This window comes from Manacus vitellinus, unplaced genomic scaffold (genome assembly GCF_001715985.3).
Source record: "Manacus vitellinus isolate BGI_N305 unplaced genomic scaffold, ASM171598v3 scaffold_10_pilon, whole genome shotgun sequence".
Classification (NCBI taxonomy): domain Eukaryota; kingdom Metazoa; phylum Chordata; class Aves; order Passeriformes; family Pipridae; genus Manacus; species Manacus vitellinus.
Window position 1 is genome coordinate 10,862,657 of NW_021938838.1, and position 25,058 is coordinate 10,887,714.

Below are 25,058 nucleotides of genomic sequence, written 5' to 3' on the forward strand. Positions count from 1 at the left end.
CCTAGCCATGATGTAAAACTTCACCCTGAATTGGTAAATTTTAGCCTTCTTGCACCTTGTGTGTGCACATATTTAATACAGCTACAAGGGATACCACTGTATTTCAACATCTCTTCAGTAGTCCTGAAAAGGCAACCAGATCAGGACTCTCTATAATATGGAGAAAACCCTCAAAATCAGTGACTACCTGCTAACAAGTTTGTACAGTGGTTTTGTTGATGTCTTTCCTTTTTTTTCCCCCACATAAATCAAGACTACTGAAAAGAACAAACCTGCAAACTTTACTGGATCAAATGACCTGTGTTCTACCACCTATGTGAGTAGAGTACTGTCTTAATTTCTAAGATTAAAATGAAATGAGTCTTGGCTGGTGGTATAGAATCATAGAATATCCTGATTTGGAAGAGACCTACAAGGATCATTGAATTCCAACTCCTATAATATAGATGGATGGCAACATTTCGATGTATTTTCATCTTTTTATAAAAATAGGTTATTTTTTAAAGTTGTTGAACACAAAGACTTACTCATGCCACAAAGGTAGTTTTGAAGGATATTTTCTGTCATTAACTATGGCTTTCCAGTGCCATAGAATCCTTTAGGGATTCTCAAAAGTCTGGAGTACTCATGTATAAAACTGAAGTCGTGTCTTATTTTGGTCTTTCAACACATTTGAAAGGTGTTCTCTGGCATTTCTGCAAGGCTAAATTCAGCACTTGCTTGTGACACTGAAGAATTGTTTCTGAGGGTTCCCCCTTTTATCTCTTTAATTCCAAAGTAACATTCTGTTTTGAGATCATGCAAATGTTTGGGATGCTCCTCTGTCACCTGGCCACCCCTTAGATGATGGACATGTTTTTATTTGATGTACAGCAGATTGAGTGAGGACCCTTCTTATTGTGCTTGTGACAAGTGCATATAAAATGCACACTGTGCTCATCCTGTAATTTTTTGTTTTTGCATGTCTGTAAATCAGCCTTTTGGAAACACAACTCATTCCTGCATTGAGGAAACTGTAAGTAGTTTACATGTTACTTTAAAAGCCATATTTTTTAATACTGTGTATATTTACTTACAAGTAGCAAGTTCTGTTGCTGTATGAAAGGCAACTTTTAGGTAACTGACAGCAGAAAAGTTCTTCATGAAATCAGTATTGTTCAGCTGCTGTTGCTGTGCTGAATAAAATCTGGCTTGGCAGTTTTGTAAATTTCAGACTTAAAAGCCTTAAAAGAATTTAAGGGAAAAGCAGTAGAACAGAGTGATGATGTTTGAGTTTGAAAGATGAGAACTGTACTTGTCCCAGCAAAGAGTCTTGATAGAGTGAGAGTTTAAGTGGCTGACAGAGCTGTGTCGGTGTTCTTTACGTAGTGGTTTCTTTTTCAGAGGTTTGGCTTCCAGGTGAGTGTTTGTCACCTTTTGGAGGTTACACTCAATGCCTTCAGGATGAGAGAGTTGGTACAATTTGTTTCATATGGGCCCTGATTAGCAGTTCTGGCTTCATTCACTTCAGCAGAAACTGCTTAGCCAAGAATCTCGCAATTCTGTGGTAGGTCTGTGCTGTTATATGTGGGAAAACTGTGCCTTGTGCATAAAGTGAAATGAATTCTCGAGGAGCAGAAGGTGAGGTAATTGTGGAGCAGTCTGTAGACTGAAGTGTGCCAGCTCAGCAGCTCACACTCGTGCCTGTGGCTGCGGGGACCAACCCCATCTGCACCACGTGCTCTGTACCACCCGACATGTTCAGAGCTGCCAGCTGCACCCTGAGCTGGGACACCACACCTGAACTGGGATTCCTCTGGGAAAGTGCTCAGTAATTCCACTGGATAATGGCCCTAGCTTGGTAATGCTTGTTAGCATCAAAGTTCTTATGAAGGAACTGTGTCTAAGGTTGGATACCAGGTCATGGTCTTCACATTTACAAGGAGGGGAGATGGGAATGAGGTATCTGCTTAAGGTTACAGTGGGAGAGCACATTCAAAATAGGATTAGAAGGCTGGAGTTCCTGGTTCAGAGCTGATTCGCTGCCTTGAACCTTAAATAGGTAATTGCTTAAATTAATAGACTTCAGAAGAGAAATTCTCAACACTCTTCAGTTTTTATCTGGCATTGCTTGCTTATGTTGGTGTGATGTTTGTTGTTTAAATCCTTTTGTTTGCCCCTGAAAAATTAAAAAAAATGAACTAAAAAAAAAAGTATTAAATTCAGCCTTTTAGTGCCATTAAAAAGAAATGTATTTAGTGTATTTAGCAAGTGACCTAATTTCTTCTGTTTAAATTACAGTGACCATGAACTCAGAGTATTTGCTGTGGTTTGAACATGTCTTAGGCATAAAGTCTGAATAATGCAACTGCTCTTTAAATTCTTCTTTTACAGTATTATGCTTACTGCTGTATATTGGGGTTCATCGCTTGCTCGGTATTTCTTCAAATGAGCTTCGAACTCAAAGTTCTCCTCCTGTCCATTGCTGTGACTGTCTACCTCATCCTTTTTAACACCCCTCAGCAGAGAAACTTGAGCTTCTATGGCAACAGCACCAGGTGCAGTGGGAAATTTCTTATTTAATGTTTCACTAAAGGAGGTGTTAGGTTTTTGTACACCTACTGGAATATTGCAATATCAAAATCATGTAAGTCAAACATTGCAAACCTTTCTGTAAAGTTAATGACAGGGAAATAATATTAGACAATATCACCTTTTTTTTCTTTTATTTTTAAACAAAGTGTGTGTTTTCTGAAAAAATCTGTAATGTGGCTTCTGAGATCCCTGGAATCCTTATCTTACTTTAAAGACTAGGGATTCTTATTAATCTCATAATGAGGTTGATCTTCTGATAAGCTATTAAGAAAAGCCTTGCTAAAAGTCTGATGCTCAAGCTGTTCTTGTGAGACCTTGCAAGTCAATAGAATAGTGAACTTCATGTACTTACCTTACTAAATGTGTGTATTTTGAAAAGTAACAGCAATCTACCTAATCTAATTGAAGAAACCGAAAATACTTAAGAGAAATCATGTGCAAAGGTTTTACTGTTAATCTGTAAGCCTTTCTCAGATTCCTCTGAAGATTGGAATAAGTTTATTTTGCAGAGGCTCTGAGCTGTCAGCACACCTTAAAAAAGCCTTAGTGAGCTCTTAATTTAGCCTCTTAATTATTCGTATGATGAGAATTTAGTTTACATTTGTAAAAATTAATAGATGGCTAAGACTGATCTTAGTGGTGTCTCAGATACAGGTATCATTGTCTTTCCTTCCACAAATAAGAAAGTTTCTTTTCCTCCTTTAAGGTTTTGTTGGCTGTGTTTTTGTGAGGTGGGGTGGAAGCTGAAACTCAAGTCTGCTGGAAATTAAGATGGCTCCATTTAGATAAAACATGTTTACTTGAACATCTCACTTCAACAGCTATTTAACAAGGTTTCAGCACCCAGTGTGTCTTTATATGAAATGCAGCCCATGTGCTGGGCTGGCTGATAATCCTTTCTCCTTGTTAGGAGAGGACCTGTACCCAGGCAGCCACTGGCACAAATGAAGAGTGACATTGTGGTTTATGTCTGAACAGACACCCCCTTCCCTTCCCCTTAATCATGTAGATTAAAAGGATACAGATAACTTTGTGTTGCTTTCTTGTTTTCAGGCTTTTCATCAAAGAGCCGAGAATAATGACTAATTTATATCTGGTTCTGTTCTACATAACCCTTGTTTTACTTGCAAAACAGGTATGTATTTAAAACACCATTGCTCAGTTCTTTTACTTGCAACAAGTTGATTTAAATAAAATGCAAAAGTGTTGTTCCATGAAATTGTGCTCTAAATTAGTGTATGTTTTTATCTTATTTTAATATTCTGGTCTTGGTTGTAGATAATGTACTTACTTGGAATAAGTTATAGGTAATGCAGAATTTGTTAATGTGAAAGGATGGGAACATATCAATATCTTTCAATAGTGTTTGCATCACAGAAGTGAGAACTTCCTGATTCTTCCAGTTTAGATCTATTTGTATTTATATGCCAATTTTCATTGTAAATCAAGGCAGTAATTAAAGATAACAATAATCACCAGAGTATTAATGTGTCATTTTGGTAAATACACTTGATGGTAAAAAGTGGCATTCTGTCTTACTGGCTGCTTCATATTTTTCTGACCTTTGTTCTCAAAGCACACCTTTCACAACTATATAGACTCAAAGGGCCTTGAAGAAATTCTATTTCTTTTTATATATGCTTTTTTAAATATATGCTTTATATGTGCTTTTTGAAAAAAATTGACTAATATTTTCCAGTGAGATATTTTATGGATTTAAATTATCATATTTGGTCTCTTTGCAGATTGACTATTACTGTCGACTGGATTGTCTGTGGAAGAATAAGTTTAAAAAAGAACACGAACAATTTGAAACTATGGAGAACGTTAACAGGCTTTTGCTGGAAAATGTACTTCCAGCACATGTTGCTGCGTATTTCATTGGTGAAAAACGAAACGAGGTATGTTGAGTCTCTGCTCTGTGAAGGACAGTAAATTGGACCTCTGTGACATAACATGTGATGTGAACAAGCCCACAGAAGCCTGTTTGTATCCCAAGACCTTTTGTAAACCCAAGAACCTGCTAACTAGAGAGCCTCAAAAAAAAATTGCAGGCTGTTCGTGGCAGTCCCTGAAGTCTGCTTTCAGATGTGGTGGTTTGGCTTCGGGACACCGTTTAAGTTTGGCAAATGTTGAAAAAGGATTTACTGCTTTCCAAAGACCATATTTTATCAGAGAGGATACATCCTAGTTTTTAGAGAAGTGAGTTGAGGAACAGAGAGTATTTCCTTGGTAGCAACCCCAGTGACAAATTCACTGATAAGGATTTTTTTTTTTTAGACATCTCATCTTATTCTGCCAGCGTGTCATCAGAGTGAATATTCCTGTGTGTCAGGAGGCTGGCAATGTCCAAATAGATGAGAATCTTTAAGATATCTTTAAGGTATCAACTTTTCCTTAGGCATATACAACTTTGTTAATGTTTCTGATAAAAATAGGAGATGCCCACTGTAAAGTTGCTGTGATTGGCTTCACAGGGACACTGGAATTTGATTACTGATTAGAAACAATTGTCATGGGTTTGAATACCTGTGGTGGGACGTGACTGCTGACAATGTGTGGATATATTGTTTTCCTGTAGGACTGGTACCATCAATCCTATGACTGTGTCTGTGTCATGTTTGCATCAGTACCAGATTTTAAGGTGTTTTACACGGAATGTGATGTCAATAAAGAAGGCCTGGAATGCTTGCGGCTGTTAAATGAAATCATTGCTGACTTTGATGAGGTAATTAAGCTCAGAATGCACTGGATTACATATTTGCTGCAAAATAAATGTTTCACTAGATCTGTCAGCATTAGAGGAGGAAAAAACATTTTTACACTGAACTAATATTCTGACTTCAGCCCTGCAGTCTTGAAGGATATGTTCCTATCTGGCAGGGCTTTTCAAATACAACATCTAATCCATCAGAAGTATAGTTTGAAAGTCTGGAATTTAAGGACTTTATTTCAGTACTTCAGTGATTCTATTTCTCCTGTGAGCAGGTAAAGAAAAACTGTGAAACCAGTCTTCAGTACTTTATCTAACCTTCATGTCAGTGATAGTATTTCTAGAGATGTTTTAATGTTTATTGTAGAGAGTATAAGATTTCTGGATAAATATTACACTTAAATATGGTATTAAAGTCTCAAGTTTTTATTTTCTTTCCATTTAAACAGCTCTTGCTAAAACCTAAATTTAGTGGTGTTGAAAAAATAAAAACAATTGGAAGCACTTACATGGCAGCAGCTGGTCTCAGTGTTACACCAGGCCAGGAGAACAACCAGGTATGTTGTCTCTGAAAGCTGCCTTCAGTATTCTGTGGGTACATAGCTGTGTTTCAAAGTAAAAAAATGTAATGTGATACAAAAGAGAAAGTAAATCACCAAGAGTGACTTTCTGAAATGTGGAAAAAGATGATAAAAGTATATTGTCTCCTGCAGAACTCACTATTTATCTTCTGGTTCCATTTTTTTTTTCCAAAGGAGGTATTAAGTTTGTAACCCCAGCATACTTTTGACACCTTGAATCTTTGATTCCAGTAACTTAACATCTCTAGATGCATAGCAGAGTAGCTCTAATAATAGGGGAGGCAAAGAATGGGAGCCAAAGAAAAGGCCACCAACTGGACAGTAAGCTTTTTGTGATCCCTGATAACTGGCACAAAAAGAGAATCCTCAAATGCCATGTTAGGTCTGAAATTGTTTGTCACCCAGAAGAAGTAAAACCAAATTCTGTACTTGGGCTCACTTCCACTATAGGAATTTTGTATATGACATTAAAACATATGTAACAATATACCCAAAACATGTAAAATTAAAGCCAAAATCCTAAAGGACAGATAGTAATGTTTTATAAAATTTAATCATGTCATGCTTGTTGCCTCGTAGCTATTCCAGTTGAATTTATTGTAGTTTTAAAAAGGCATTTTGAATGTTTGTTGCACTGTGCAATTCTGCAGTTAGAAGGATGAATGGTCTCCTCCTTATAAGTACATACTCTGGTCACTACTAGTGCTGCTTTGGAATTGTAGCCTGAGACAGCCTTCTGTGTGGTGATTCGATCATTAACATGTGTTATGACTTGCACAGGACAGGGAGAGACAGCATGCCCACATTGGGATTATGGTGGAATATGGGATTGCCTTGATGAGTAAACTGGATGGCATCAACCGACATTCCTTCAACAACTTCCGCCTGCGCGTCGGTACGTTCTGTCCGTGAGGATCGTGAGCGCTGCAGCCCAGCACAGTGGGGCATAGATAGGATCATGTAGGTCAAGTGTTGGGTGCCAAAAGGTAGTACTGCCTGCTCAGCTTTTCAAATATGCCAAGCTCCTCCACGGATGGGCTTTTCTCATCACTGGAGGGAGCAGTAGGAAGACTGCAGCTGGATGAGTTTGGAGGAAATGAAAGGTACGGATGAAGAGTGAAGTACCCTGTTAGTGACTGTTGACTAAAGACAGTATTGCCATTATACAAATGTTTATTTCTATATAACAAAAGTAGAAAAGGAAGAATTTTGCTTCGGCATGAATTGTGCCCCAGCTCTTTCTCAGACTTTCCATTTTACAAGGAGTGAGTCACTTTACATCTCTGGAGCCTCAGTACAGCTATTTATAGGACAGTGCTGATGCTGATTGCCAGAAATGTGTCGCAGAGTTAAATTTTGGGTTGGATTTTTTTTTGACCCTGAAGCTACATCTAATAGTGAAGCTGTATGTCACACCACTTTCTACCTCAGTAATGACACCTGCTTTTGTTTGTGCAGGGATCAATCACGGCCCTGTGATTGCTGGTGTGATTGGTGCCCGGAAACCTCAGTACGATATCTGGGGCAACACTGTCAATGTTGCCAGCCGAATGGAGAGCACGGGGGAACTTGGGAAAATCCAGGTAAACCTATGAGCCTTGGGATGTCTAAGGAATCATTTCTAATTGGTTGTGGATTTTTTTTGTTTTATGTGAATAATCAGAACAATTTCACAATAGTTTCTAATTCTTTTCACACAAAGGTCACAGAAGAAACAAGCAAAATACTACAGGAGTTGGGATACTCATGTGAATGTAGGGGACTCATTAATGTCAAAGGCAAGGGAGAACTGAGGACTTACTTTGTTTGCACTGAGACAGCCAAATTCCAAGGTATGGGACTGAACTGAGGCTACAATGAAGTTAATCAAAATAGACTTAGAACTGCCTCCCTTCTGTGAAGACTTAGAATTTCCCTCCTTATGTGAAGGACTTTATTCTAAAAACATGTATGTACTGTTCCTATCTCTTCTACATCTCAAGATAATTTTTTTTAATACAGAAGAATTCTGAAAACTTCCTAGAAGACACACAACAATCAGTCTGAAAAAAGACTACCTTTTCCTGAAATAATTTGAGGACTTACCTGGAATTGCCACGAAGCATTCAGTCAGCTTCTTTCCTTACCTGCACTGTGGGAGCCTTAACAGCTCCAGTAACAACACGTGTGGATGCACTGTGGAACTCATTACCATGTTAAAACATTCCATTGGGTCGTTTTTTGACACTGCTTTTCAGTATTGTGTGTGGCCAGGCTTGTGCAGTGATACCCTGGGCACTGCATATCCTGCTTCTAATGCTGAACAGATTCACAGAAGACAGCTGAATAATGGGAAGAGGAATGCAAATAAACTCAAATGTATCATATGACAACTGTGCTGAGCCCCTCTGGGGAAAGACCCGTGCTGCACAGTATCTGGTCATTTTATCATCCGTGCCTTCTCTGCAGAAGTACCTTGTGTTACACAAACGTTTTCGTGACCAAGAGCTGTTTGGAAATATCTTTCATCTAGTTCAGCATGTTTACATTATATTACATGTTCTCCTTCTGTGTCTCTTTGTTTAGTATCTGCATGTACACTTTATTCAGTCACATATAAGTCTTAAAATTTTTGACTTTAAATTTCAAAAAATCCACGGGATGGTGAGGAGTGTGGGGCACTTGCAGTTTATCTGATAGACAGGCTCTGACAGCCCCTGGTGTTGCTGACACTGGCAGTAATTCTGCACGCTGACTGTGTTCTTGGGGTACTTAGGGAAGAAAAAATAATCTGTTCTGAATTGCTGGGAAACTGAAGAACAGAATTATTAAGATAGTATTAGAAACAGTAGCAGATACTGTATTAACAGAACTGTGTTTGAGGTGTGGTTTGGGTTTTTTTTAATTTTTGTTTCTACCAGACACTGGCTGGCTTCTATACCTTTTAAAGGCAATGCAGTTTATGAAACAAACTTTTGAAGGTAACAAAAGGATGTATGGAAAAAAAATATTCATAATGGAAATGTTTCAGCAGAGCCCCAATGCTTAAAGTATGAGTTGAGCATTCATACGATCATCACGGAAATGGACTTACTGTAAGTTAGTTTAGCTTAGTCTGTAAAGTTTTTAAGCTTAGTGGTTTTTGCTGATTTTTAAATTGGCATTTTTCTACTTCCTGCAATCTCTTTATCTGTTTTCTGTTGGTGGAGACAGTATTTTGTAAGGCTAACATCTTTTGCCCAATTATATGTATTAACTAAAGACGGATTCTCCCCTCCTCCCCACGTACAGTAGGGCTGGACAGCGCAGTGATTAGTGAGTACTGCACCTGTTTGGTTAAGCCTTACCCTTCTACAAACAGAGCAGCATTTACTAATGTTTCTGGGTTTAGTACTGACCCTCCTGGACAAGTGTTTAAGCAGTCCTATGCATCACTGCTGCTTTCTAATTACTGTGTAATTTCTTTAGAAGATGAAGTGACTATGTTTCAAGACAGAAACAAATCTAATTATTGTCCAACTGTGGATTAAAAATTGTGCTTGTAGCCTTTGTCAATTTTGTAGGTCAAATCTATGTGTGTAGTAGGTCTCCAACAGAAAACAGCATGTTAGAAAACCTTAGTTTGAGGTTGTCTAGTTCACAAGTGGGCTCTGCTGAAGAAGAAAGCATCTTATGTGGTGTCTTGTTGTAGTCAGTGTTGTAGTTGAATAAACTTTCAAACAGCTTTAGCTGCTCTTGTATGTTGTGTATTTGTAGTCACAGGTGCTTAGCAAGCATTTGTTTTGAGATATTTATTTGTTTTATAGGGACCATGCATGTGTAAAAGGCTCCTTTCAGCAGTCTCATGTCCTGTAAGGTGAAGCGACCATTTGTCTCATGAATCTATTTTGAAAAGTGCATTATGCCTATAAATAGAGCTGGCTCTGAAGTGCTTCTGTTCACAGAACTAGTAGAATGTAGATGTAAGTTATCTATGAAAGAAAATTCGCTGTAACAGCATTTTGAAATGATTTTGTTTACATGTTGCCTTGTCAGGCTGGTAACTCGCTTGGGCGTAACTTCAACTCAATCTCATTTGCAGAAGTGGCAGGAAGAGCTGCAGCTTTCAAAGGGGAAGGAGTTGGGTTTTGATGCAGTTTTAAAGGACTGCTGGCTTGATGTGCTGTGCATGGTGTACTTGGGGAAGTTAGAAACTGTGTTATGAAAAAAGAGGATGACTAATTTCTCATCAGAACTGGAACTATGTAATATGAGAGCTATATTCAACCACAGAAAAAGTCCAACTTAAGAAAAAACTGTATTTAAGTAATTGTTTTCAGCAGTCCTTCCGAGAGCGAACTGTGAAACTTAACATTGACGAAAAAATCTTAGTAGAAAAATCTTCCTTACAGCATTATTTTTTTTCTTAAATGGAAAAAATAGCACTATATCTAATTTGAAGAGCTAATGACATCTGGAATTAGGCATCTGTTTTAAAGAACAAACTTTTGTTTTTACCGTGAAATAAAAAACTTCCTGAAACATGTTTGGTTTTACAATTATTTTGATGAAGATTCCCATGAATAGAAGGTATATTCCTTACAGCCCTGAGAGTTAATGGGATTGTTTTTACCTATAAAGTAAACTCAGTATTTATCCTTTTAAGAAATGTTGCCAGTAGAAAATGGGCAGAGTGACATCCATGTGTTCAAGAGCTGAAGAGAAATTTCAGTTATTGATGTTCTGTCATTGGTGGCCACCTCCTGCACTGTATGAAAGGTGGGTGATGGGCAGTGAGATGCTGTGGAGTGAGCCAGTAAGGATCTGGCTGGCACAGCTGCTGTGCATCTTGTCTTTTCCTTGTAGCATGAAAATGACTTTCATATTAATGGAAAAATTCATTCCCTGCAGTAGTATTTCAGCTGCAATTACCCAGAACTGAAAAAATTCCATTGGTGACTATTAAGAACTCTTCTGGGACAACTGAAACTACTGGAGGAAAGACCAGGTTGACAGGTAAAAGACTTCTGAGAGTTTAAAAACAGTTAAATAAATGTTTCTGCAGCCATATATAGAGAGGAAGGAAGGGAGGGTAAGGATGATGGGCATGGTTGGGGTTAGAGAGTGGAATTCATGATCCTGCTTTGCCTTTAAGTTACCTCTTAGTTCAGTTCCCTGCCACTGCACACATCAGTGATGGCTGATCAGATGGAACTGGAACACTACATGGAACCTCTTCAAGTCCAAGGTTATACTGGAATCATGGAGTAAAAAGAAGCAATATTTAAAAATTAAGGATGCCTGTGGTAAGAGCTGTGCATAGCACTGTGATGGTGTGAGAGTAAGTGATGAGCCTTCTTGGATGAGTCACTGGCTCCACCAGTAACACTGCTAGAATTCTCTGTGCCTAAGAGCTGTGCTGTTGGTCTGCTTTCTCTGCAGCTTTGGTGAACAGGGAAGTGACTTTTAATGTGAGGAGGCTTCTAAATATATGCTCCTTTCTGATAAGCAAACCTAGAATCATTACCCAGACAGTGTCTAGTTATACCTCCAAGTAATATGAAGAATTGTCTCCCCGAGTGTTTCTGAGTCCACTGTACTGCTGCTGACAGCAGGTGGCTTTGTTAGTCTCACCTGCTGGTCTCACCTAAGCTTGCCCCCAAGTTTTGGGATATGTGAGGAGAGAGTGAGGTTTCTCTAAGAGATTCATGCACATTCAAAGTCTCACAAAGCTGAGCTTTTGTTAATTCATCACACACATTGGTTTTATATAAAAAGTTTATTTCTCTTCCTCATGTTCAAGAGAGTTGCACAGTAATTTTAAAAAGGGGAAGTTGCATGTTCAGATACTACTGACGTTTGCACTAACCAGACTCAGAGACAGAGTCTATACGTTGCATTTAGAAACTTTTGGCTGAGTCCCTGCACCGTATATAGGCACATTTTCACTATGCTTTGACTTTTCCAAACACTTGACAATCTAGGAAAACTTAAATGCTTTAAAATAATACAGAATGCAAAAAGAATAATTTAGTGCATTTATGTAGCAGAAGTAACTCTAATACAAACCCTTCAACTTCAAAAGCCATCAGTTCCAAAATTTAATAAACAAAAGTAGTTTAACACACAATATACACATATGGTGAATGCACCTGAAGGACCTTTACCTAGTTCTTAAACAGAATCAAACAAACAGCTGTAAACTGAACTGAACCTTCAGCCTGTAACTGCGCCACACTCGTTTTCAGGGATGGTGATGGTCTTTTTAGGCTCTTCAAAGTCTGAAAGTTTACAACAGATACCAGGTCACTGAACACATAAAATGTTCAAGTGAAAGACATGCATACAGAGCAGAGCACTCCAAGTAATTTGCTATTTGTGCAGACAGTCCTTTGTTAGCTGTACTGCAATGGTCCCAGAAAATCCCGTGGTTTAGTTGGTTCTGTTACACAGCTTCTCTGGTGCAGTGCTATGAGTAAGAAAGTGCTCAATAATTTTGAAATTGAAATTTCTTGAGCAGTTTCCTTGAGTAATCCTGCTCTTTCAGTTAAAATGTTATTTAAGGAAAACTTTAATAAGCCACAGATTGAGTAAATTCGTTGTGTGAATTACATTTCTTGAGAGGAAATTCTCCTCTGCCTTATCCCTTATTACCTATCTGGGTATGCTTTGGCCATGCATGTGCCACAAGGGGCAGGTCTGGTTTTAATATTGAGACTTTCCACTGACCAGACTCCCTAATCCAGCAAAACCAGCCGTTACTTTTGGCTGGATGAAGGTGCTGTCAACTTACAAAGCACGACAGCTGGCCAAATTAAGCAAAAGGAGTGCACAGCCAAAAGCCTGGAGGAGAAGGAAGCACGAAGTCCTTGTTTCAGCAAGTGAGGAATTTTAACTCTTCTGCAAATTCACAGTAAATGGAAAACTAAAACTGAATGAAGTGCCAAGCTTTAAAATTTGGCAATGCTGTAAGATGGATGGTAAAGTAACCACATTCCATATATACAAAAGATTTACTTTGGACTGAGACCAAAGACAGCAACTTTCCATTTGAAACAGAATTTAAAAAGGAGAGAAGTGAAAACTGGAACTACGCTACTGCAATTTCTACCACAAGCCAGTCTTAATGATTTGCAGATGTGGTTTTGTTTCTATGATGCTACGACATGTTTTTGTATACTCACCCTCTGTCAAATCCACCCAGCTGTCTTCTGTGTCAGGTACAGGAACTGAGATTCCCATTGCTTTCCGGATCCCATATGTACTAACAATATCACCTGGAGTCACTTGTTGTGCAAGTTCTTTCAGGTTATTGGTTACTCTCTCCGCTGGAAAAGACAAGTGCATGTATTTATATGCCATGTACAGACACAAACCCGCTGGAAGAGTGCCTGACTGGTATTAATTGGTGTAACAAGGCAGACCAGTAACCAGATCCAACCTGGACCAAAGCTGCCCTTGCAATAACAACTTTCTTATACTTAAGCAACCCTTGTTCAAAGACACTTTGTAAAACTCATGGAGTTAGAGATGTTTGGCTATTGTCTGTCCCATGGCATTAGTGAAAGCTCCAATCAGTTCCAGGGACATTTACAAATAAAGAGGAAATACCTACAATTACTGTTCAAAACTTTCATTTGGCTTTACATACAAAAAAATTTAATCTTCTAGGCCTAACAGGGCATGTATTCTGCACTATAGCTCTTGAACTTCTTTCTTTCTTGGAGTTGAGACAAGTTGGGACTTATCAATTCTGCAAGAATGATCAGAGAAAAGTGTATTTACCCAAGTGCATTTCCCTGTAAGATGGACCCAGAAGACAAATCATATTAGGGGGTGGTTTTGTACTTAGTCGTTCGTTTTGAGCATCCTGCAGTTCTCTGAGCAGCTTTGTTGTTTCATCAAGTTTCCTCTGGAAGATTTCAGCCTCTGTTTAAGAGGAAAAGAAAGTCCTGATTAGTAAGAGAGTATATTTACTTATATTATGATATAAAATATGGTAAAGAACTGAGAAACTGAAACAGTTGCAGGCATATATCAGAAGTATGACTACCAAGAAAACTCACCCTCAGAATCAAACTCTTCTATAGGCATACCAAAGTTTGTGACTGCCTTTAGTGCTGTAAGTCTGTCATTATTAACAGTATCCAACCTGGCAGCAATATCAATTTCCATAATCTGAAGAAAAAAAAAAGGCAGTAAGTAATAATTTAGATAATACTTAGCTCAGCCCTGAAACAACAAAATTGTTTTGGGAAAATCAGAACATGAAGTCAAAGTTAGTCTGCTCTGCAAAACAGGTGAACATACAGAGGGAAAGCTGAAAAGACACCTTGTGAAACTTACTGTTCTACAGTTACTCAGTTTACTATTCTATTTTATAGCCAAACAGAAAATGGCATCTGCCAAAACCACTGGGGACATGCACAAATGATGTAGTAATTTAGGACCAGCATCCCAATTAAAAAACAACTTAAAAATTCCTTGAGCTCACTTAAAGCAGATTTTATTGAATACCTGTGCCAAGATTCAAGAGGAATCTGGGCACTGGCTGCACATGAAGGCTTCAGAAGAGCAGCCCTTGGCCTAAAACTGCTTTCTCTAACTGAGCAAAGTTTGGGTGCAATGATTTGAAAGCTCTATTATATTGCCTGCAGGGGCACAAAGCGAGAACTTCTCCAAGACCACTATGTATCATGTGGCATCTTAAATTTATATTACAAGTTCATGTTAAACCAGACTAGATTAAGATAAAACCAAAACTATAGCTCCCAACAATCACAAACAAAAATATATAAGCAATTTCTTCCAGTTCTCTTGACATATAGTTAAGACAACTTTTTGGAGAATCTTAGTCTGCTAATGCCTAAAAGGAGCATGTCATTGTCATGAGTGCTGGTGTGTATTTAGAGCTTGTCAAAGTCTCAGTGTGGCTGCACAGGCCTTATAGTTGTAGGAGTTTTATACCTGTGGGCTTAGACAGGTTGGTTAGAGTAGTTAATTAATATAGAAAAAATTTACCTTTACATCTTTTATTGCATCACTTCTTTCATGTGGGCCTTCAGCTTCCTCCAGTGGCTGAATAGATTTTTAAAGAAGGCATCAAAATTACTCTCTTAAGTTCAAAGTAAAATCTTACAAAATGCAGTACTTTTAAAGGGAAGTAAATATACAATGTCATAATGAGCTTCCTCTGTAAAGTAAGTTACAATGCAGCTATTTTTTAGGGTCTTTCCTGAGATATTGTTTACTAAAATACGTTTTTACAGCGTAGGTTTTATTGCTCTTTGCAAAGTTAAGATGTGATGTCACATCACAGACTGTTTACGGGGGTCAGGAAGAAAAGGAAGGGTGTTTATTAATGGCTGAAATGTTTTCTGTTTCTGAACATAACTGTATTTCTCTTAATACTGGCAACAGTAAGTGGCTGAACCCTGTCAGTCAGTGCCACTATTGGGTACTAGAAAAGAGCTGAACTCATAATGCTAAGCAAAGGTCTGAACTGAGGCTAAAACATGATCTTTAGTCCACAAACTATTTCTGCTATTGATTTAGGTAATATTTGACCCATTAGTAAAAGGCTACAATCTGTTAATTTCAATAATTTGTATTGATTTGAAACTCAAAGCAAGACTTTTAGTTAACAGGAACTGCCCTGAGGAGATTCTCAAATAATTCTTGGCTTGTCAATTAAGTCATCAAATCTTTGATTCCAGTCAGGTTTAGCATAGACATGACTGAGATCTCCTAAGAATTTGAAGAGTCAATGTTTGGTATCTTTACACAGCAGATATTTGAGTTTAAAAGCACTGCACCAAGTAGAAAACTACTTACTAATTCTCCTGAACTAAACAGTGGCTGCTTGAAACATGACAAACTTTTCATGGAAACAAGAAAGCCTGTCAATCATCACATCATTTCTAAACAACTACTTATTGCTATTTGCTTACTAAATGGAACAGGAGCCAGTGATAATGAGAATGGGAAAGCAGAAAAAGAATGTGTGACTATGTCTATATCTACAGCATGTTGTTAATATTCATGTTTCACTAATTAACAAGTCAGAATAATCTCTTTCCAGAAAATGCAGCCACTGCAGGCAAAGATCAATTTTCACTTTCAAATGTTACCAATTAAAAGGGAGCCCATCAATAGGATCAGCATCATCTTTCTCTTGCTTTAGAGCTTGTGTGCTAAAACCAAAGACCAGACAGTATTCAAATCCACTCTTACCATTTCTAGTTCTCTGAGAGCTCTAGAATGTCCTCCTTTAGTTAGAACATCAAGCAAACTATCAGCCATTAAGAGAGGATAATCTTGGGATTTCATAAAAAAATCCTGAATACTGAAAGAATAAAGATAGTTAAGGTAACTACTTTCATATCAAACATTTAATGCAAAAAGTTATGTAAGGTCAAACCAATGTGTACAGCATGGAGAATACAAAAAGTAGCACAGGATTTGATCTAAATGACTTGCTTTAGTTTAATCAGCCATGCCTTCTGTAGCTGAGGAACTCATTCAGAATGTGAAAACTGGAAAAACTTGGAAAAGTGTACTGGCTCAGGCACCTTCATCAGCATGAAAGCAAACTTGCACAGGCACTTCATGTTTACACTTAAATATTCCCCCATTTCATATGAATTTATACAATGTGTATGCTATTTGTGAAATTCTCATAAAACAAAAGGGCTTTGAAGTTTTTATAATCAAGAATAATAAAACCAGTAAGAATTAATTATTTTTACTGCAGTAAATAATATGAAATTTAGGCAGAATACACAGTATTAAAGGATTATATTGGGAACCACTGTGTTTGGACTCAGCTCTCCCACTATCCACTGTGTCCATAGTAGTTTGGTCAGCATTTGACGTTCAAGGCTGTAATTAGTTTTAATTAATGCTAAAAAAATCCAGTTTGTATAAACATTTGTACCACTCAACATTTTTCTAGCTTTGAACTTGAGTCCTTCAGTTAGTTATAAATACATTTAAGTTTTAGACAGGGTGTTCCTAGGGATTAGTAGTATCAAAATTCTTCCACCTTGGCTAATTTCACTTTAGAGGCAGGTTCTTTTACTAAGTATTTGCTTTTTAAACAAACAAAACTCCCTGAGCTATGAAGACAGCAGTGAAATCATTCCACAGCAAAGACAGCCCATGCTGCAGAGAGCTGCACAGAACTGCTTCTGGACATGTAAGCTGTACTATGCATCCTGGTTGGATTACCTGGAAGATCCTTGATTAGAGTCTTCCCCATATGTTGAATAGATTAAGTCAGAATCTTCTTTGCTTATGTTGGCAAATGTAGAATCGTATGTTGGCGCGTAGGAACTAAAGGGTCCATAATTCAGGTATGTCACTAATGAATAACAACAGTATTAATTATTACTTGTGATATGCACACATCAGATAAAACGAGAAAGGGCAGTAAAACAATCCCAGAAAAGAAATTTTTAGGAATGTATTTCTTAAGGTGAAAACGAGCTTTCACAGAACACCACCTGTTCACACTGTAACATCTTTTAGTAACCTCTAAATCAAATGCATCTGTATTTGCAAATGTGTTATTAACAACACTGTGTGCCTTAGCACAATAGGAACAGCCTCATGCTGGTAGCAGGTTCTCAGGCTTTCCCCTAGGCTCTTTGAAAGCTACCAGAACCCTTTCTTTATCTAGTAGTTTCTCTTCTCAATGAAGATGAATAGTAAATATGCTGCCTCTTTTTTATGTGCAAATTAAGCTGGACTTTGACGTGCTATTTAGTTGTGTCATAGAGACAAAGAATCACAGAATGGTTTGGCTTAGAAGGGACCTTAAAGACCATCTAGTTCCAACCCCCCTGCCATGGGGACATGTTATAATGTGCTTTGTCATTAAAAAAACCCCCTAGTTCCAAATTTGTGTGCTAGTAATGAGATCAATGTGTATTGTTTATGTAAAGAGGATTATATTTTTTTTAAAAAAATCAGCACTTACCTGGAGTAACCTTGTTTCTTTTATCTTCTTTGAACCCTTGTAACGTATTAACTCCTGACTGAAGCCTTCCTGCTGTCATGCCCAGCTTCACAGGGCAGTAACCCGGTTCTTCAATAGGATATATCAAAATACAGAAACAGAGAAGGTATATGAAGATGCCTAACCCATTCAATATTCATATCTAGAAACTCAGAATAGACAGGACATGACTCTCAAAGTGTTTTCCTCTCCAAATGTTTCATACTGAAGTCTGTGGGACAAAATGATTTGGGACCCAGNCATAGACACAAAGAATCACAGAATGGTTTGGCTTAGAAGGGACCTTAAAGACCATCTAGTTCCAACCCCCCTGCCATGGGAAGGGACATGTTATAATGTGCTTTGTCATTAAAAAATTTGTGTGCTAGTAATGAGATCAATGTATTTTGTTTATGTAAAGAGGATTATATTTTTTTTTAAAAAATCAGCACTTACCTGGAGTAACCTTGTTTCTTTTATCTTCTTTGAATCCTTGTAACGTATTAACTCCTGACTGAAGCCTTCCTGCTGTCATGCCCAGCTTCACAGGGCAGTAACCTGGTTCTTCAATAGGATATATCAAAATACAGAAAAAGAAGAGGCATATGAAGATGTCTAAACCCATTCAATATTCATATCTAGAAACTCAGACAGGACACGACTCTCAAAGTGTTTTCCTCTCCAAATGTTTCATACTGAAGTCTGTGGGACAAAATGATTTGGGACCCAGGCAGTTCCCAGTCTCGGAATATCTGTGATCTTTCGGGTCAGCAGATACTGCACTCTGTACATGGACCAGACTTAAGAGGATCCAAGAATTAAATGTGCCCAAGCACATGGCAGGTAGTCTCTTCCCTAACAATAAAAGCTTTCTCTTGCAGCTCTCACAAAGAGCTGACACAAAACAGAGAAGCAACAGCCACTGAGGGCTCCCTCCAGCTGCTCCTAACAACAGCCACAACTGAAACCCATCTATGTGATCCCTCAGCTGCAGCTTTTTCAATCCAGATCTTTATCAGATTGAAAGAGGCATTCAGTTCTTGGCTGGGATTTGCTGATCTGCCCCTGCAAAGAAGCAGCAGACGAGGTAGGTGGAAGTGGTTTGTTACCTGAACTGTGCCAACTTACCTCCTGCAGCAAGGTCAACTGGATTAAGAAGGCCCAGAGTTGTTGTACCATCTGGTTTTCTTCTTTCAAATTCACACTGAAATAAGATCAGACCATATTAATTTACATAATAGTTGAAATTTCTGGTCCTTAAACTAATAAAAACATCCAATGAAAGTGTCCTACCTGCAGGAATGAGAAAGGAAGATCAGTCACTCAGAAGTGAGTGCTGCTCTATAAATTTTTATTTGCACTAGATATAACTGTAGTATTGGTATAGGCACAAAGAATTAAGAAATTATGATAAACATTAATGTTTCTGCAGGGGCCAAGAGGCAAAAAATGTAATTCATACAGAAAATGAAATGGGCACAGGATTACCAACCTGGGTCCTTCTGTAATGTTAATAACCTTTGATCAGATATGTGCCTGTTTCAGAATGATGAGGTTTTTACAGGTCAGATTTGAAATATTTTCTTCAGGTTCCTACTTTACCAACAATTTCTGAAAATTTAAGCTCAACTTGCTCTGCTGACAAAATTCAGTGTGCATTCAACTGATGTGCCTTTTTAACCCTTAGGATGTCAGACAGATGATCACTCATGTAAAATGGTGTAAGCTGTAGCAAAAGCACACGAGGAGTTTCAACTGACCTAAGATACTGAGGAAATCTGGTTTGTGGAGAAAGTGAACAGAGCTACCAAATATTTACCTGGCTGTTTGCAAGTCTTCTGGTTAACTTGCCTCCAGATTCTCTAACAATACGATCAATCTGCTCCTGTTCCCTTTCCAAGCTATTGCTTCGTAATTTGTCTTCAAGCAGGTCTTTGTCCTTCCTGTGAATAACACCCACACAACTCAGTTACCAGCCTCAACACCAGCTGTCTAAACAGCACTAAGGGATACCATGACAAAATTTAGCCAGCTCTGTAAACTGGTTTTGTAGACAACTAACAACATAAAAGTGCCATTTAATATGACTGTATTTAACACAGCTGGGGAAGGCAGATGGTACAAGTTCACATCAGCAAATGCTTTTTTATGTTAGTAACTGTAAATGTCTCTGTGTAAAGGTCTCCCACAAAACTAAGATATTTTTGGTATATTACATACTCCCAATTTTAAAATCTAGTATCCATCTACCTAAGGATTTAGTATTTTGAAACCTGGTATTTCTAGACATTAAAAGCTATTTCAGGAAGCACACTTTCTGTAGCCAGGCAGTTACATGTTTCAAATACAACTACTATGCCAAAAAAGAAGAAAGTGACTGAAACTGGGTTTATAGTTATTTGTGCCAAAATGTTTAAAAGGACACGTTTGTGAGCTTTCTCCAAAACTACACTAGTTCTGTGAAATGAACACTAACATAGAAAATAACTGAAGGAATGGAGTTGATGAGCAGTACCAAATTATCTACATGCAAGAATGATGATATCATAAATTATTCTAAACTTAATTGGTTTTAGCATATAGGGACACTTCATATAAGTGTTGCTCCTTTGAGATGAAGATGTTTTAGTGTATAAGCAAAGAGAGAACCTGCATCCTCTGGTCCCTAAGTCACCTTGTTTCAGTAGCATTTAAAGGATGTATCCTATAATTGTTACTTAGATAATACTTCACTTTTTGTGTTCTTTGCTAGGTGATTTGAATGCTTTGGTGTCACCATCCATAGATTCTCCCTTGTCTTTCCCAGGACCATTTTCATCTTCCCCAGTTTGCTGCAGTTCTGTCTTGTCCTTCTGCTTCCTTGTCTTCTGCAGGTCAGCCATGAATTCTATACTTTGTTTCAGGCTCTGAATTCTCTCCTAAAAAACACCGAAATCCTTTTATTTGTTTCTTCAAAGAATCTTTCTGTAACCTACATATAGAGGTTGATTTTATTTCAGCTCTTTCTTTCTTACACTAGCAAATATAAATGCAGTTTAGAAAATTAAATACAAAAGGTGAGTATTTCTTCAATAACTGATCTGGCAGCAGTAGTAAAACAATGTACTACTTAAATTCCAATATACAAGCATTTGACAAATATTAAGCAAGTTTTTATTAATTTTCATGAAATCGCTGTAAAAAGAGGGATCAAAAAAAGAAGCAGCATATTTTTTAATATTTTGGTTTGTATTTTTTATTACCTGGCTAAGTATCTTCATCCCTGAGTGCAGAAGTTTTTTTGCAGCTTTGTAGTAAATGGTGTCTGGTTTGTTGTAAATCATTGCATTAGTACACATCAGTTTGAAGTTATCCTGTACAAACATTAATAATTTTGGAATGAAAGTTAAAATTTTATAGTGTACTATACCTTGTTGAAAATGCAGTGTCTTGAGCTTTAGGGAAAAAACCCTTAAAGAACATTTTTAATGAATGAATTTAAGAAATGTATTAAAAATGTAAACAGAAATAAGTATGCAACTTCATTTTGAGACTTGAATCTCTCAGCCCAACAAGCATTCTGAAAGTATTCTTAAGTATTGTTTGTAATTAAAGTTTAAAAAGTTTTAATGGAAGCTCTCATAGCTACACTTGCCTAACTCCTGACCAATCAGTAGTCATTAAAACAAAAAGTGAAGCAACATAAATAAGACAATGAAAAGCTGCAGTTCAAAGCTGCAGTTCAAGTATTTCTGCTGAAGGAAACAGAATGAAATAAGGCCACACAGATTTTAAAAGCTTCAGGGGCTTTCAAAACAGGCCCTTCAATGCACTAGACATGCTGCAGCACAGGCTAAGTGGTTGCTGTCAGCAGGACAGAGCTCATCATGCCTTCACTTGCTGTTCATCTACATGACCAGATAAGCCTGGAAAAAGTAAGACAGGCAAAGCCAATGAATTGACCACTCCTTGTTTTTGGAGAGGCAATACCTTAAACAAAAAAGAGCAGTCTGACAAAAATGCTAACACTTTAATTCTTAAGTAAAGATCTAAAATGACAGGCTGAAGGACAAACTGACAGGTTCCTAAAACCACCTGCAGCTTTTTGAGATGCGGATTTACAAACCAGAACTGTTTTTTCTTTTACTTTCAGAACTTATTTGGTTACAAAAATTCAACAAGAAGCATTTCTTCAAGCAGAACTACTAGTTCTTTCTGGAATCTTCATATTCTCATAAAATCCTACAGCTCAAGTCAATTGAGCATGATACTTCTCTGTAGTCAAAACAAAATTTAAAGAACTACCTTTAATTCTTCTATGGACTGGTACCCATTGTTCTTGATCTTCTCTTTCATGGTACTAAAATCCATTGGGTTTTTAATGATCATGGAATAGCCAGGAGCAATAAAGTCAGTCACAGGAAATGAAAAGAAAGAACTTGGATCCTTTCTGTCAAGAAATGAAAGACAGTTTTTTATGTTTCAACTTATAACAAAGAGTTTGGAACGAAATAGAAAGGAAAGAACTAAGCTGAAAAGGAATCAGAAACATAAAGCTAGAAATGGCTTGTGTCAGCATAATCATTCACTTTTGAGGTTGAAAAGATCTCACAGGCAAACCCATACACCAAAAAAGTGCTGCAAGCATATTCTAGAAGTTATTCCTATATTTTGATAAGTACTCCTGTTCCCAAGATGAAAAAAAACCCTAAACTTTTTCTTTTAAGGCTTTGGATTTTCATAAAGGGGTTTATGAACCCCTTTTCATAAAGGGGTATATGAATTATGGTATAATTAAGTTATTAAAAAATAAAGGAACAAATGTCATAAGAATGTATTCTTGTAATTCATCGCTTACTCTGAAGTTATCAGAAGGGAAAGCTTGTTGCTAAAAGTTGTGATAGAATGTGTGTACTTATGTTAATTTTCAGGTTGTGTAAAATAGTTTTTTTACATTAACATATCCTAAGACTTTCAGTGATCTCTGACACACAGTGACATTCCTGGGTGTTTCTACCAGCACTAAAATCAAAGGGAAAGATTGTTCAACTACTCTTGTACAAAAGTCAAGAAAGATTTTCTTAAACCAGAGACTGCCTGAAAGAACTGCGGATTTGAATATTTTAATCAAAAGACATTTGGTTAATAAGACAATAAGAGAATATATTTGAAGTTTTCAAGTGCATATTTCCTTTTTATAGTGACTAATGCTAAAATAGGAAAACTTAAGGTAAAAGAAGTTTTGGCAAGTTGATTCCAAACTCTTGTGTCTCCCTTTCAAAAGGTTCTTATGAACAAAGCATCGCATTATTGGAAAATTGTCCTGGTTTGGAAGTTTTTTTTAAATACTATACACTTGAAACTGGATGTGTTTACAAGAAGTTTAAGCTGAGGAGAACTTCTAAGTACACGTTCTTAAACTAGTATTTAAATTCCTAAAATAGCCCTCTTAGCAAGATACTTAGCAACAGTATTTTAACTGAACTTTTTATATGCCTCTTCCCTTACTGTATGTTATTTTCATTCCACGGCTCTAAAAGCCTGTAGCACAGACATTTACCTCTGCAGCTGCCTCATGAGTTGATTCAGAGCTTCTTGAAGTGGTGTCTGCTCCACCTCTAGATCAAAAAGAAGTGGGGAGAAAAGGGTGTGAGACAGAACCGACTGCAAGAGGCATTAAACTTCCAAGATATTAGAAATCAACTGAACAAAACCGATGCAACTTGAGAATTAATTCAATATGAAAGAAAAGAATACAGTGGCAAACCCCACAACACATACAAGGGATCTACTTTTCTCATTGCCCTTACTTGACGTTCTGCTCACTCTGATATTGGTACCAGATACCACTCTGCAAAACAAGGATACAGTAACCTAATTCCAAATTTTTGTATGAGATGGAGAAAAACAGAGATGGCAAAAAATATCACGTCACTTCTTATAGAAACAAAGAAAAATAAAACATGAGTCAATTAAAGAGAAAAGGAATTAGCAAAAGAAACTTCTTTTTCTCCCCCTTACCTTCCTGCTTTGATAACGTGCTCGTCAGTGGTTTCTCTGGTGACAATTCCATCCTGACAGGGGTCTGACATTTCATTTCCTGTTCTCCCTCACTGTCTGCATGGTCTCGATCTCGTTTCTTTTTATCCTCCTAGGAAAGATTGTTATGGAAACTTAACAGCACCTGCAAACTCAGCTTTGTTACTGTACATAACGCTCTCTGGATTTTTCAGAACAACCTCAACAAATTTAAAAAATAAGAACAGTTTGTCTTTAAAAACCTTGTATTCTTTATGTACTGTCTCCATCTGCTGGACACTGAAGTAATTCAGCCATACAATGCAATGTATCACTGAATTAGTCTTTTAGAAAATGTGACAGCTGTCTGATGTGTGTCCCCCAAAAGTGGGACAGGAACAACTCAGCACAGAGAATTGTCCTAAGATGATTTTTTGAAAGTTTTAGAAAAACTAAGTAAGAAATAGTCAGGAAATTTAAGATTAGAGGTACTCATAGTACTTCAAAAAAAGTGTTATAATTACTTACCACGTTAAGAACCCTGACAAGGAAATGCTTTTTTTTTAGTTTTTAATTAAGAACTTGTGAAGTCTTCTTTACGTTTTATATAAACGGATTTGTTTAGACACAGAATTCCCCTCCCCTTTTCAATTCTCTGTGCTTTTATACTTGCTAATATTTTTCAAAAAATTAGAAATTTCAGATTACTCATCTTTTTCCAATAAGAGTACTTGGGAAAAAGGAATCAGCAAAGCTAATACACCGAGTTTGAATGTATTTCAGTTTAAGAGTACAGGTTACAGTCGGATCTGCTCCCCTTCTGACGTGAAGCCCAGAGAAAGGCAGAGTTGCTGCTTTTTTTTTTTTTCCTTTTCCTAAAATGCAGTTGCATGAACACATACCTTAACTTTTCTCTTTCTCTTCTCCTTTTCTTCTCCGGGAACTTGTTTTTCCCCTTTCTTTCTTTTTTTCCTTTTTCTGTCCTTGTGTTTTTCATGCTCAGATTTGTCTTCGTAGAGGGCGGAATCAAGTCCCGCATTTCCAGTGGAGAGTTCAGCAACTTCGCTTCCTCCAACTTTCAGCACCAGTTTCAGCGGCTTTTCCACATATTCTTAAACCAGCAGAGAAACAAACCGTGAGTACCGCAGAAAACACACTCCCCAGCCCGAACAACCCTGCACCGCCTCAAGCTCCTTCCAAAGCCTGTCACTGCCCCAGGTTTAATTTCCAGCCCCTC

The 25,058-nt window shown here is 37.5% G+C and overlaps 2 protein-coding genes across 3 annotated transcripts in view; one reads left to right on the forward strand and one right to left on the reverse strand.

Annotated features, from left to right (window-relative positions):
- Nucleotides 1–10,370, forward strand: part of ADCY7 (adenylate cyclase 7) — a 41,044-nt gene extending 30,674 nt beyond the window's left edge. Inside the window, exons 18-27 of the mRNA XM_018084975.3 lie at nt 254–316; nt 977–1,015; nt 2,374–2,537; nt 3,628–3,709; nt 4,320–4,475; nt 5,156–5,302; nt 5,737–5,844; nt 6,649–6,763; nt 7,327–7,451; nt 7,571–10,370. Coding sequence (XP_017940464.1) covers nt 254–316; nt 977–1,015; nt 2,374–2,537; nt 3,628–3,709; nt 4,320–4,475; nt 5,156–5,302; nt 5,737–5,844; nt 6,649–6,763; nt 7,327–7,451; nt 7,571–7,717 — 1,146 coding nt within the window. The 3' untranslated portion in view covers nt 7,718–10,370. The remainder of the gene's footprint in view (nt 1–253; nt 317–976; nt 1,016–2,373; nt 2,538–3,627; nt 3,710–4,319; nt 4,476–5,155; nt 5,303–5,736; nt 5,845–6,648; nt 6,764–7,326; nt 7,452–7,570) is intronic.
- Nucleotides 10,371–11,590: 1,220 nt separating this feature from the next.
- On the reverse strand, nt 11,591–24,966 carry BRD7 (bromodomain containing 7). 2 transcript variants are annotated; one of them, XM_018084938.2, is made up of 16 exons: nt 24,724–24,966; nt 23,825–23,954; nt 23,364–23,421; nt 22,109–22,253; nt 21,067–21,177; nt 20,558–20,742; nt 19,644–19,767; nt 18,953–19,028; nt 17,807–17,914; nt 17,056–17,188; nt 16,060–16,171; nt 14,848–14,904; nt 13,893–14,004; nt 13,612–13,755; nt 13,011–13,154; nt 11,591–12,107 (listed from the first exon to the last, which is right to left on the reverse strand). In XM_018084938.2, the coding sequence occupies exons 2-16, from the start codon at nt 23,898–23,900 to the stop codon at nt 12,043–12,045; spliced, it is 1,650 nt and encodes a 549-aa protein (XP_017940427.1). In that variant the 5' UTR covers nt 23,901–23,954; nt 24,724–24,966; the 3' UTR covers nt 11,591–12,042. The 2 variants fall into 2 exon arrangements, with proteins under 2 accessions (XP_017940427.1, XP_029821244.1); XM_029965384.1 differs by lacking the exon at nt 17,807–17,914 and adding an exon at nt 18,281–18,388.
- Nucleotides 24,967–25,058: the final 92 nt, after the last annotated feature.

Excerpts from the sequence above, each read along its gene's own strand:
- BRD7 (XM_018084938.2), bottom strand. The coding sequence starts at position 23,900 with ATGAAATGTCAGACCCCTGTCAGGATGGAATTGTCACCAGAGAAACCA. Across the intron at positions 19,029-19,643 it reads GAAGACTTGCAAACAGCCAG|TGTGAATTTGAAAGAAGAAA; the intron begins GTAAATATTTGG and ends ATCTTATTTCAG. Across the intron at positions 16,172-17,055 it reads TCTAATCAAGGATCTTCCAG|TATTCAGGATTTTTTTATGA; the intron begins GTAATCCAACCA and ends TTATTCTTTCAG.